The sequence below is a fragment of the Crocodylus siamensis genome, chromosome 3 (genome assembly GCF_052110815.1).
Source record: "Crocodylus siamensis isolate JL-2025a chromosome 3, ASM5211081v1, whole genome shotgun sequence".
In the NCBI taxonomy this organism is placed as follows: Eukaryota; Metazoa; Chordata; order Crocodylia; family Crocodylidae; genus Crocodylus; species Crocodylus siamensis.
This window is the reverse complement of record NC_143397.1, coordinates 238,707,490-238,721,476: the sequence shown is the minus strand read 5'-3', so window position 1 is coordinate 238,721,476 and position 13,987 is coordinate 238,707,490. Positions and strand designations below refer to the sequence as shown.

The window sequence follows — 13,987 nt, the reverse complement described above, 5'->3', positions numbered from 1 at the left end:
TTACTTTCTGGCCAGAGCCTGACTTTAACAATCTGCTGTTCTCTAAGTTCGTCCTTTCTCTCGGGCTTTTTTTCCGGTGGTTTGTACAAGGATGACAGGCATTGTGGTTCTTGCTCCGGTCTTGCAAGCAGCTGTGCACAGCACTGTCCGTGCTGGGAGCACAGCCGTGTGCACATGGAGCAGCTTTGGTGAGGCGGGTTGAACTGGATTTGTTTTGTCTGTTTTTCCTAGCAGGTTGTATCATAGTAATATTCCCTGCAAATTTCCCCAGGAGAGAAAGTGTGTGTGCGTGTGTGTTTTAAACTCAGTCACTCTGTCCCAGAAAGAAAGCATCCCGGTCGCTGTAACTGCTTACAACTTCGCTCTTCCAAATAGCGCAGTAATGATGGGTGGATCCAGGATTTTGAAGGAAAAAAAAGGGTGCAGGTGGTGTGGTACACGTTTCTTCAGTTAAAAAGAAACGAGAAGCTTCACTAATCAGTTAGGGGCCTAGAGCTATATTTATTCAATTTAAAATGAAAGAAAAAAACCAACCCTTTATTGGACTGCACATTAAAACTTGCTATGTCATCTATTATCCAGAAATCCCACCTAGCCAAAAAACAACCCCAAGGCACCGTGTCATTAATCCTGTAGTCTTGAAGGGGACATGCATAAAAGCAAGCCTGCCCTGCGCGGTCCCTCACGACGGTGACAGCCGGCCCCCGGCGCTGCGGCGCCTGTTTCTAGCTGGGGCCCAGGGCCGGTGCGGCGCGGGCCGGGGCAGCCGGAGCCCTGCCCACCTGTGGGGCCGCGGCGAGGGCGAGGAGCCGCGCGCTGCCAGCGACGGTTGGCAACTTTGGCAGCGGAGCCCCCGGAGGGAGGGGCGGGGCCGCCCCGCCCCCGGGGGGGAGGGGCCGCCCCGCCCCGCCCCGCCGCGCCCGTCCGCGGAGCGAAGTCCCGCGCTGTGCCGCACCGCGCCGAGCCGAGCCGCGCCGCGCCGGGTGCCGGTGTGTGCAATCACATGGTATTTTAAGAATGCTCCAAAGATGGCGGTAGCGGTAGCGGCGGGCGCGGGCGGCGGCCGGGCGCAGCGCAGCGGCTGGCTGGAAGTTTTGGTGCGGGAGCGCTGGCACCGGGTGCTGGCGCACCTGGGCGAGGATGCGCTGGTGCTCAGCTGCGACGAGCGCCCCGACGGCGCGGCCCACAACGGCCTGGGCGGCAACGGGGCGTCCCCGGGCGGCAGCCCCACGGCGGCGGGGGTGCGCACCGCCTTCACCGACCCGCCCGAGCAGGTGCCCGAGAGCCTGTCCAACCAGAAGCGGCGGGTGAAGGTGCTGAAGCAGGAGCTGGGCGGGCTGGGCATCAGCATCAAGGGCGGCAAGGAGAACAAGATGCCCATCCTCATCAGCAAGATCTTCAAGGGGCTGGCGGCCGACCAGACCCAGGCGCTGTACGTGGGCGATGCCATCCTGGCCGTCAACGGCACGGACCTGCGGGACGCCACGCACGACGAGGCGGTGCAGGCGCTCAAGCGGGCGGGCAAGGAGGTGCTGCTGGAAGGTAAAGGGTTAACGCGCGGAGGAGTGGAGGGACTCCGGTTTGGGGCCGGCTGGCCCCTGCTGGAAGGGGAAGAGTTAATGTGCCCCCAGCCCCGAGTGCGCCTGTGCCGTGTGCGGCAGGGAAGGGGTTAAATGGAGTGACTCCGGTTTCGGGCTGCCTGTGCCCTGGAGGTGTCGGGGGCAAGCGGGGTGGGTGGGCGCTGAGGGCCTCTGGGCTCTGCCCTCCCTGCCAGGACTGGACGCAGGCACCCGCTCGGGGCCCAGACAGACAGGGGGCCTGAAAACGGATCTGGCAAAGGCGGGCGATACTAAAAGTTCGTCCGGGGCCACCAAAAGTCCAGGTACCACCCCAGCCTGCTGAGCTTGTGCCATGTCCCTGCAGTGAGCCACGTGTGAACTGAAAGTGGCACCAGCCCAGGCAAGCGCTAGGTTTGACTGGGCAGGGAGGAGTTAACAGCACCTGGGATCCCGGAGGCTGACAGCCCGCCGCTTTCACTCAGCAAGGAGAGGAGAGAAACGAGCAGATCAGGTCGTGCAGGGCTGTGCCGACCCGCCTGGCCTGGAATGGCTGAAATGTGTGTTCCCCCCATGCCCGCAATGCCCCTTTTCTGGAAAGGGGGCGAATAAACTTGAGGGGACCTGGCCAGGTCCTCCCTGAAACGTTCATTTCAAAACACGCAAAGCAGAGACTTTTTCCTTTCTTAAGCCTTTTAGAAACTGCCCTGGAGCGGAGTCCAACATGCACAGTGCTCTAAAGCTTTGGCAAACACCTCCTAGGAGACCCAGCTGAAAGCAAGGCTCCAAGGGTACAAAACAGGAGACAATGAGCTCAGGATCAGAAACAAAAATCTTCAGGCTTGGAAAAAGAAAAGTTTAAACTCCCTCACTCCCCGCCTTCCCCCTTTGCTGGAGGGTTAATGTAGTTACTAAACTTGAGAGAAGGAACAGCTGAAAAGAAGGGGAAAAAACTCAGTGTGCACTAGAGAGAAAATGTCCTTGGTGCCTATGTTTGATTAAAGTACCTGCTTGTTTGCACATCAGTGCATTTATCCACGGGTCAGTCACATTTTTGGAACGGTGTGACAAGCCTGCTCCTGGATCTTTTTTTTTTTTTTTTTTTATCTCCTGTTTCGCTTTGAAAAATATTTGCTCGGCCATTTTTCAGGTGGTCCTTCTGATATTTCTAAACCACAGCAACTTCTGATGTGCCGCTTTTGAATTACTAAGGAACTTTGGGACCCGTTTGCAGAGCCCTGGGGAATCGGACCGCAGCCTCTGGGGTGCATTTGAGGTCGCATGCAAATTGCTGAATGTGGGGTATGAAAAGGAAATGCCGTAAAAGCTTCTCTTGGGAGTTGGGGAGGGAAAGTAAACTCCAGTGGGGTCTTTGGCAGTAAAAAATGAGCAACCCATTGATCCTCTTTGCATCTTCTGCAATGGAAAGTAACTGTACATCCTGTGGCTTAAGAGGAATTAGCCAGCCCTAAGTTCGGAGGATCTAACTGACCCCTTCATCTAGCTTCAACAATGGTAAAACAGCTTACGAAGACATCTTCTGTGTCAGAGGGAGAGAAAAAGGGAGAGGCTGCGGTGGCCAAATTGTGTCATTGGTTACACCCATGAAGCCCAGGGGGCTCTGTGGGTACTAACATGGTCAGCGTTTGACCTTTGGTGTTGTCTAATGATTGACATAAGAAAACATTACTACTTTCTTAAGCATTTTTCTTCTGTGTAACACATGGGAACCTAGTTTAGACATGCTGCAGCTGTGCAGCACTTGTAAAAGAGTCAGTTTTGTTCCTTATGGGAGCAAAGATCAGGCCCTTTGACCATGGACTCTCAGTCTGCTGCTGTCCCCTCCGCCCCCACCTCCCTTTAAAGTGAGTGCAGCTGCTGCCTTATGTTCTTTGATCCAGTGAAATGAATGCTGGTGTCTTTTGGCTCTTACTTCTGTGTCAGGATAGCAATACGGGTTCATGTGCAAAGGCATATTTTAATAGTCAACCCTATGGATATTTAACATACTACTATGCACAGCTCTGTCACTGAAAGGCTTATCTTGGACCAGAGCATACTTGCGTCTATGGCAGGAACTGAAATAAGAATTGCCCACTGTGTGCTCTTAGGACATGCTGCTCACTTCAGTAAGGAAACTCGCTCTGAATGGCTTGTGTAAGCAGTGTAAAATAACTTAGTGAGATCCAGTTTCCCACTTCGAAGCTCCTTCTTCAGCAAGGCAGCTTCAAGCAGGCTGTTTCTGACTTAAAGAAAGGCAGAATAAATGTTGTTTTTCTCTTGTTTTGAAAGGAGAACAAGTGTGTCTTGCATCAGATCAGAGCTGTTCCTGCTTCTGTCCCTGTCAATGGGAGTCTTTGCAGTTACCTGCAGCAAGAATGGGATTGTGCCCTGTATGAGTTACTTGCAGTTCCATAAAGCTTCCTAGCGAGCGATGTATTAAAAGCATCAAGCTGTATAGGAAGAGAAGCTGCCATGATGTGCTAGTGTCAGTCCTCTGGAAATTCTCCCCAGTTAAAAGCAACTGGTGGGGCTGAAGAGCACCTGGCAGGGGAAGCAGCGTGACCACGTAGGCGAGCTCCCCAGGGTAATTGTCTCTGATATGTCCTCCGTAGGAGGTCTATATTGAGCAGATTCTTTTTGGTATTGGGTGGTGGAACCGGAGCGTGCTCCATCCACTCCATGCATTGACCTGGTATTCCAGTGCTTCCAGGACCGGTGCAAAAAAACAGGGAAAAAAAAAAAAAAGCCAGCCAAGGATGGCAATGCATTGTGTCTTCTATCATTTTTTGTTACACTTACCTTGTTGGTGCTTCCTTCTTGCTGGGCCCCAAACCAGTAATGATGAGTTCAACGACAATGCAGTTTTAAGGTCCTGATTCCCAAAGGCTCCAAGTACCCTCAAATCTTGCCAGGGAGACTTAAGAACACTTTGCAAATCCTATGAAATGCTTGGTTTTGCTCTCGTTTTGCATGGTGACCTCTGACAAACACTGCAAAAGTGATCAACCAGGTAAATAATACATTCACAAAGTTTAGGGCCAAATTGTGGCCTGCCCTGCATGTCTGTGAGGCAGGGAGGGAGCAGAAGGTCCCCCCTCGTTTTCCTGTGCTCATCATCTGCATAATATATTGTGGTGTAGTGTGAAAAGGAGAGCTGAGTCTTCTAGTGTGCTGCTCCCTCTGCTGAAGGGGTGGACACGGGGAACCCATAACCCAACCCTTCTAAAGTGAAAGTGAAGCAAGAACAACTTGGAATATAAATGTATGCAAAAATAAATGGTTCAGGCAACCCACTGGAGACAGGGTGGGTTGTGTCCTCCCTTCCAGGCCCTTGAAGATGTGATCTTTTTCCCTTAATTTAGAATCTGCCTGTTTAGTTCCATAGTCTTAGTTCTGAGGTCCTAGGTCTGTTGCATCCTTTGTGCTGGCCCAAGTGCCGGTTGTCACATTAGTACAATGGAGGGTAATTGAGGAAGGAGGAGGCTTTTAAAGGAGTCTGAACAAAGAGAGGGAGAGCTGTGATTAGAGCTGCCATGGAAAGGGGAGACAGCTCCACCCAGTCTTTTTTTGGGGGGAGGGGGGAAGTTGTATTTCCTTCTGCACCTCTTGACCTTAATTCTTGCTTAGTCTGAGAACATGGATTGTGAATTGGGGTGGAGAAGAAATCCCGGGAAGTACCAAACACTTTGGCGATTCTGGTTAAATGCAGCTCTAAGTGTTCCTGCAAGTGCATCTGAAATTAAGAATCAGTTTTAGTTTAGAGCATATTTCTAGATCTACATTCAAGGAGTTTAGGGCTGGAAGGGACCTTGTGAGATCATCGGGTCCAGCTCCCCTGCTCTAGGCAGGAAGGACAATTGGGGTCAAATAACCCCAGTAAGTTGTGTGTCCAGTCTCCTTTTGAAGATCTCCGTGGAAGGTGCCTGTACCACCCCTGTTGGGAGTCTAGTATTTATTTTTCTTACATTTCTCTTCAAGTAGGCACTACAGAAAGCCTAGTGACATCTATTCTTGTGCAATGCCAGGCACTTATATTTAAGTAGGAAAGGGTGTGGGGAGTGGGGTTTAAGTCACAAAAGTATGAAAATGTATACAAGACTGACAGTTGTATCTTGGCACTTTCTGTATGTTAGAATTGGCCAAACAGAGCATGTTTTACAGGTTACCTCTGTATATTCCTGCAATAAAATTAAAAACTGAAACAAAGTCTGTGTTGTCAAGACAGGATTTTCTTTGCCTCAATCTATTTGGACTAAGGCGGGGGTTGTCAACCCGGGTACGCATACTCCTGGAGGTACTTGGATCAGTCCTAGGGGGTACCCGTGGGTGGGTGAGAAGGTAGGGACAGAGCACTGCTGCCTCCCAGGAGCAAGGCTGGGGTGGAGCAAGGCTGCAGGGCAAGGAAGCTCTCACGCAGCAGCCGCCACTGCCACACACCACCCCGGTGAGCTTCCTCACCCCTCAGAGGGGCACCACTGTCCTCACCCAGCTCCGTGAGCTTCCCTGCCCTGCCACACCTCTGCTTCTAGGAGGCGGTGGCGTTCTGTCCCTGCACGCTGTCTCACTCAGCATCCGGCCGCATGCCACCTCCTTCCCCCCTTCTGTTTGGTATCTGGCTGCCAGGTGTACTCAGACTAAAAAAAGGTTGAAAACGCCTGGACTAAGGTAAAAAGCAAATTTGATATGTATTTGTCAAATGAGACAGGATACACTTGAACTGCATTACCTTCTAACTTGCCAATATACTTCAAAACTTCTCTAGTCATGATGGCCATAAAGAAACTATTAGGCAGATGGGATTCATGGGAGTCATCTTTATGGCAAATAAATGGTTTTTGACTCCCTATTAAACTAATATGGTAGTTGGGTAGGAGCAATCTTCCACTCTTTGGGTTCATCTGCATGTGCAGTTAGCAGGTCGCAATAAACTGTGGTGCAGTTTGCACTGGAATTTATTGCTCCCGGGTGCAGTGTTTACACATGTGCCTGGGGAAGCAGTACATTGAGCAGGGGCAGAGCAGCCCTTGCCTGTCCCTGTGCCTGCTCCAGGCTCTCAGGGGACCTTGGGGGGTCAGCCTGCCAGATTGGAGCTGCTCCACCCCAGCTCATCATGCTTTGGAAAGGCTGGCTGGGCCGCAAGGGGCTAGCCAGCAGGTACCCCCTGCACTGTAGCACCCTTGTGCCTCAGGCCAGGCCTGGTCACCATCTACACATTAATTTTGGTGCATTAAATAACTCCACTGTAGACCAGGAGTGGGCAAAATGCAGCCTGTGGGCTGAGTCCAGCCCACAGAGGGACTTTGTACAGCTTGCAGGAAGTCCCTTAGCCATGCCTGGCCCAGGCATTGTCTGGCCTGTGGTGCATCCTGCTGCCGGCCAGGCACTCTGTGGGGCTGGGGAGGCTTTGCAGCTGAACTGCCTTTCTAGGCAGCCCAGGTGGTGGTGGCTCCTTTCAGCTGCCACTGACACTGGCCCCAGCCTCATAGTACAGGTGGGGACCTGTGCACATAGCCCTGACCCTGGCCCACCCTGTGCCAGCTTCAGACTTGGCCTAGCCGAGCGGACCATCCGAAACCCGCGCACACAGCCCTGATCCTAGCCCACCCTGCGCCTGTTCCAGATGCGTCCATCTATGCTGAGCAGTGGCAGCAGCCAGGCAGAAGCTGCTTCTCGGCGTGGGAAAAGCAACCCCTCCCCTTCACTGTTGTGCTGCTGCCACCCAGACCCTGTGCCCAGGCTGCCCTGCGGATCCTCTGCACTGCCCCGCTGGGCAGCCTGGAGGTGGCGGTGATGGCAGCGGAGATGAGCTGCAGGGCAACTCAGGCATGGGTGACTGCAGCAAGAAGGGCCCAGCAGTGGTGACGGGGAGGGGACACTTTTCCCTGCTTCAAGCAGCAGCTTCTGCCCAGCCACTACTGCTGCTCAGTGGGTGATCCAAAGCAGGGACGAGGTAGGCCTGTGTCGGGGCTGTGTGCGTGGGTTCTGGCTCGTCTGCTGTGGCTGGGGCGAGTCTGGAGCAGGTGTGGGTCGGGGCTGGGCTGTGCAATGTTGGTGGTAGCGGGGAGGGGCCGCAGGGTGCACAGGCTCGGGGCTGTTGGGGGCAGGGGTGACCCAGAACTGCCTATGTGAACCCCAGGCCCAAATAATTGCCTGCCCCGTCCTAGATAGTACTATCCTACAGCGGAGTTACTTAATTTCCTGTGCCCTAATACCATTGCAGGCATAGAGAGTGATGCTTTACTGCAGAACTAATTAGTCAACTGTGCAGTAAAGCGCATGTGTAGCTGCACCTTTTGAGAGTGTTTCTGCTTTTCCCTAGTGCAAAGTATAGTAGTTTCCCAATGGCACTTTTGCAAAGTATTCCTAGGTGTTGAAAATACTGAAACCTTAGGCCTTAAAAGTGAAAATTGAAGCAAAGTATAGAAAATTATTGATGTAATCCTGTTCTCCTTCTTAGCCTTCTTCTGCTGAACTAAAGTAATTCAATCCTTTAAATAACTGCTTTGAGTATGCTGAGCAGTGACACTCAGTCCTGAGGCCTCAAGAGCCACATAAGCAGTTGGTGTAAACAATGTAACAGTATCACAATGCATATATCCCTAGCAGCAAATACAGTTCAGTTTAAAGGAAAATAAATAACCACAGTACAATAATTAAATAACTTCATGTAAATGCACAGGTAACACTAACATACCGTTTTTCAACCACATGTATTGCATTACAAAAACTCATAATACTGTCTTGAATAATATTTTCTGCAAAGAGTCGGTTAGTGAGGTGAAGAACCGCTTGTATCTCATGAGCCACCTTTCTGAATATTGCTGAAATACAGCTACAGGCTACCTTTTGATTGTACTGGAAAAACTTTTGTGCTGTCATGTTTTCTACGGTAATGACCTGGCCACAGGCTCTCTTTAGGGTAAAGAAAACGGTACTTACCAAAGAATTCCCACCTCATAAAAGTTTGTAAAAATTTACAGAGAGTGCAAAATATGTCCTTGCTAATGTACAAATTATAGCCATTTGCTACAGCTAAGACTAAGGCTAGAGTTGAGATTGTGTAGTCATACATATTATGGTGCCCATACATAGTTTCTTCTAAGAATGCAGACATTGTTTTTATAGAAGGCAGGGTAGGTATACATGTATATTATTTAGTCCGTATATAGAAAGGCGGAGAGGGAGAAAGCACAAATTTTTGTGAACCCAAATTCTCTTCATCAGATGCTGTGAAAGGATGTGCAGAAAGCAGAGTATAAGGAGGAGAGAGAAGTTAGGATATAAAAGACAAAGGAGGAGGGGGCAGTGCAAGGAAAGAAAAGCAAAGGAGCAGTAAAATATATCTAATTGAATGTTACCTAGTAGGTGGACCGTCCTTAATAGTTTTCTTGTATATCCTTTAAAGCCTTAATTTGAATATAAAATCACAGTGTGAGGAAGGCTGCTCATCCAAGTTATACATTTCCAGGGCCTATATGAGAATCTGAGTGGGAACGCTTGAGATGTCTTTCATTGATTAGATAAGATTATGGGCTAATTTAGTCTGCAGACCGCTTGTATCACCTTTCATAGGAATTGGTACACCCTCCTCACAGTAAATCTAGTGCAAGTTGATTTAAAGAAAATATGGGCACTATAAATTAAGGTTTACTGGGACCAACCCATTTAAGTGGAAAATGATTTGCCTCAATAATTCTTTTTACTTTTCACTTTATATTTGCTCTTTCTTAAGAATTCAGACCCAGATTTTTGAAGGTACTTAAATGTTTAAATACCTTTAAGAGCCTGGGCCTCACTCCCACATTCAAATTGTATGTGCAAGTTAAGAATACCTAAAAAGAAAACAACCTCTTTTTTTTTTTACCAGGCAGTAATTCCCTGGTGAAAACCTGAACTGTAAACATGGATTCTTATCTGCTTAGTTTGATATACATCTTTAGACATTAGATAATTCCTGTAAAACAAATTATATCAAATTAAAAGATTAAGGCTTTTTCTGCAGTTAATGAAATAGTAACATGTCTTATTTTTGGCTTGGATCTCTCAGTAATACATTCTAAGAGTTGAGGAAGATGAATTTCACACCATTAGCGATAGCCTAGCTAGGGTTTATATATATTATTGCCCCCTGATAAATTAAATAGTAACTACTTATTTATGTGTAATAAGTCCTAGAACAGGCAATGAAGATTTTCACAAAATCATGGAGAAGTAGGGCTGGAAGGGACCTGTGGAGGTCATCTAGTCCAGTCTCTTTCTACAGGCTGGATCATCCCTATCCAAACTATCTTATACAATCCTTGTTTAACCCCTGAGCAAAACTACACTGTCAACTGTGACATGCAACCACAAAGCATAACACCCTAACCTGCCACAGGCAAAGCAGGAGGAGAAAGGTGGCCAGTGTCTTGCTGCAGCAAGAATATTTAAAATATGCTGTGGAGATCCAAGGAAGAAGGCCATCCATCCTCCCCACTGTAGAGGAAGGCAAAACCCTGCACAGTCCATGCCAAATGTCTCCTTTAGCTCCAGCTGGAAGTAATTGAACTGGAGATCTGTTGCTGCAGTCGGAGTAGCTGTGGTTTTCAGCACAGTAACCAATGGGAAATTCATAAATAGCTTTGCTATATCATGGAAATTAAAGGCCATGACTACAGAATTTCACACATTAGCTTCGTCCTTAAGTCCACTATCCTGTAGTTGAACTAAGACATTTGGTCTTGATTTCAAAGTTCCCAGGTGATGGGAAACCTACCATATGTGTTTGTAATTTCTTCCAGTGTTCAAATACTCTTAGCAGGTATAACCTTGCTTTTTAGTTCAAATTTGATATTTTTTTTTTAATGCCAGAATCTGCTTGTTTAGAACTGTTAAAAGTACTTCAATATAAGGAAAATTGAAACGGGTGTTAATGAGAGCAACACAATAATTGGATGATCAGAATATAACGGGGGTGAAGTTGCATTGTAATTTCAAAGGAGAATCTAGAAAAGTTCTTCAAGCACACGAACAAAATAATAACACTGTGTGTGTGCACGCGTGTGTGTGTAGATATATAGATATATCTATATCTCTACCCTGCTTTCTAACAAAATAATAGACGTGGTAGGTGAAATATATTTGGATGCTCAGAAAAGCCTTTGACATCTTTTAGTGAAGGGTGTTGAAGAAAAATAAGTCTGAGCTTTCATTTCTATGCAGGATCCCAGAGCACAGCAATACCATATAGGAAATTCTGATATGATGAACGTAGCCAGTTGCCCTTGCAGGGGAAACGGAACTAGATAGAATGCAGTTAACCAACTTTAGATCAGTTGTTATCCAGATCTAACTCTAGCCATGACAGCAGTATTATCCAGCCGACCTACCAAAAGCTATATTTTATATATACCACCATAAATCCAGTGTTCAAATAGAGCCACCAAAAATGACCAAGCGTGGCAGTGTCATACATCCTCTCAAGTGATTCATGTAAATGTGTGTGTGTTTTTATAAAATGTATTTTATTAGGGAGCTTAACTGTGAAGTCTCAACTGGTGCTTCAGATTTGCTTGCAAGTAGATTTAAAATTGCTATACAGTTAAATTATATTATTTTTCATGTTAACTGAAGGGGAAAAAATCTGGATACTTGTCTGGCTAGATAGTTTTACTAACTGCTGTTTAATTTTTTTGCTAATAGTCCTGGTACTGAAAGGGTTACGCTTTCACTAGTACTGTGCTTAGATAAGGCACTGTACTGTATGTCACAGCTGAAGTAACACATCTGTATTGTAGCACTTGAGTAAAATGTGGTTCTTAATTGTAAGGAAATGAGCTAGAACAGTAGATGGGGGGAAACTGATTAAAAATGATTAATGTACAGTGCATTCCCATCCAAAATGTTTGCTGAACTATTCGACGTTGCTGTTATTGGCAAAGCTAGTAAAACCAGATCCAAATAAAGGGCTTTAAATAAGTTTATTTCCTCAAGGTTTAGGGACATTTAATATATTTGTTAAACTCGCTAATCAGCATCATTTCAGTTTATGTCAGAATCTGCTTCCACAAATGATTACCTTAGTTCATGTGAGTTCTCTTCAATTTAATGGTACCACTAATTATTAGTAAATGCTCATTGTATGACCATCTGGAGAGCAATGTCTAGCCCCCTATTATTAGAATGTCTTAAAATAGAAAATCAAATGTTTGGACACCAAAATAAAGAAAAGAATGAAAGGAAACATCAGAGTCCCAGTTCTCGAGTGGTGGAGATGGGTAGCACTGTATTGTATTCAGTAGTCTTGCCTACTTAAAGCAACAGAGAATTTGACCTTATGGTTTGTGGGTTTTAAGACTCATGAGGCTGATATCTGTCAAAGTTATGCCTCCTTTAAGACCAGTGTGGCTACTCAGTTCTTCCATGTTGCAAGTGTTTAGTGGTCAAAACATGTTTCCCCTTTTTAACTTCAGTGGTGAAATATCTTTTGTGCGTCTGTGGGGTTCTTGTCCCAGAGAGATCACACACGGAAGACCAGGGGAACTACCTTTGTTAACAACAACTTCCTAATGCTATATGGGTAAAGCAGAACAGCAGACAGCAACACAAGACACCGTAATGTAATTTGGGCATCGCTCTGCTGACAGAGAACGGAGCATACATATGCACTCAATACACGACAGTATGTGGGAAATATTTATAACCTTTGTGGTCTGCCTTTAACACTAGCTATTTCTGTAGCAGAGATCATAAAAAGGGTGGGGGGGTTTCGGTAACACTTTCTGTATCTTACTCTAAATTTAATTTGAAAGTAAGTTTCTAAGCTAGAAGATATGCAGATTGGCTGTGACAAAGCAGCTTTATCTTAATTAATACTTTATCTGTGTGCTGCCATTGGGTCTGATTCTGTAGAGTGCTGATCACCTCCCACTGAAGTGGAGGGTCAGATTTGACTGTGGTACTGTCTTTTCATTTGAGTAACAGAGAAGTGAACCTGACTCAAGGTATTCAGGGGGGACCTGGTACTAACCAAACTAATAGTCTGCCTCTTTCCTCCTCTAGTGGCTAGATTACTAGCAGTTTGAGGATGCTCTTGTCTCTCAGCTGATAGTACTGTTTTTAGCTCAAACAATGAAGGCTCATGTTTTAGGTCCAGTGATCTGGGGTTTAGTCTCTGTAAAACTGCCCTAGTTGGGGTGAGGATACAGTAGCACATTGCAGATTGGGGCCGAAGGTCAGTTTTTGTTCACTGAATCAATACCATCTGTCCAGTTGGCTTCATAGGGACTGGGATTGAGCCTTCAAAGAAATAAATAAGAAGCTAATGGGAAGTGCTGTTGCAGAATCTCAGAAGTCAGACCGGATTTCGTTTGATGGGCCAAATCCCTTTTGCCTAACGCATGCAAAGCTCCTGTGGACTGGAAACTGCCGGGGGAATTTAACATCTGGACTTCAGTATGCGTTTTGCATTCATAAAGCTTTTGGCTTTCCCTCAAACTCTACTATTGCTTGAGCTCATTGTGTATTATTTCCTGAATGCCCCTACTGTTGGGGGGGGAAGGGTAAGGGTGAAGGTTTAGTGCAGAAATATATATATTTTTTAAATTACTGTTGCCTTCCAAAGAACAGTTTATCCTCTGTAAATGTCTTCTGCTCTTACCTCATTCATACTAGCTAGCGCATGTAATGGTTGGTATATGACCTCCTTTAGTGATGCATAGTGGTGTGCCTCCAGAGAATGAGGAAGAGCTGTAGTCATCCCTGGAATAATTTTCTCTCACCCCCCTACATACACACATACACATGTGCAGCAAGTTAATACACTTATTTTTGTGGTCAATTCTCTAACCAGCAGAGGTTGCTCATTTGGGTTCAAGTAAAACTTCATCACTCTACTGAACGCCATGTAGTGACCTCAGCTTCCATGAGCTGGGGCCTTCTCTGGCCCTTTGTGTGCTGACACAGTGCCCATATGATCCATTTTAACTGGTTGCTGTCTCTGCTAACAGGGCTGAATTGTGGGCTGTGCTGGCCCTTGTTGTCCTCCTGCAGCAGCAGAGGAGTAATTGCTTCATGCTGCCAACTGGGGGCCTCTTCCAGGGTCTAACTCAGCAGAATCCAGCTGACCTACGTTCTCTGAAATAAATACTGGGGGGGACGACATGTTTAGATGAACAGAAAGGTCATTGCCTGAAAGCCAGAATGAACTGGGTGATAACTGCTCCCAGCGAAGGGCCCTACATGACAGCCCTGCCGTTAGCCTGAACCCAATCTGTGTTTAAGCATGAGGATCTGGATATATGCCCAAATAAATGGCCTGACAGAATGTTAACACAGCTCTAATTTTTTAAATGACTAAAGAAGTCACGAGACTGCTGCTGGGAAGGAGAGATGAGCAATGTTAAAACTTGCCCGCAAACCTTCTGTTGGTGCTGCAGATGCACCGCTAA

The 13,987-nt window shown here is 47.0% G+C and overlaps 1 protein-coding gene across 1 annotated transcript in view; it reads left to right on the top strand.

Moving 5' to 3' along the window:
• The first annotated feature begins 365 nt into the window (after positions 1-365).
• SNTB1 (syntrophin beta 1) overlaps positions 366-13,987 on the top strand; it is a 198,133-nt gene continuing 184,511 nt past the window's right edge. Inside the window, exon 1 of the mRNA XM_090040573.1 lies at positions 366-1,542. Within this exon, the coding sequence (XP_089896699.1) occupies positions 516-1,542 (1,027 nt within the window). The 5' untranslated portion in view covers positions 366-515. The remainder of the gene's footprint in view (positions 1,543-13,987) is intronic.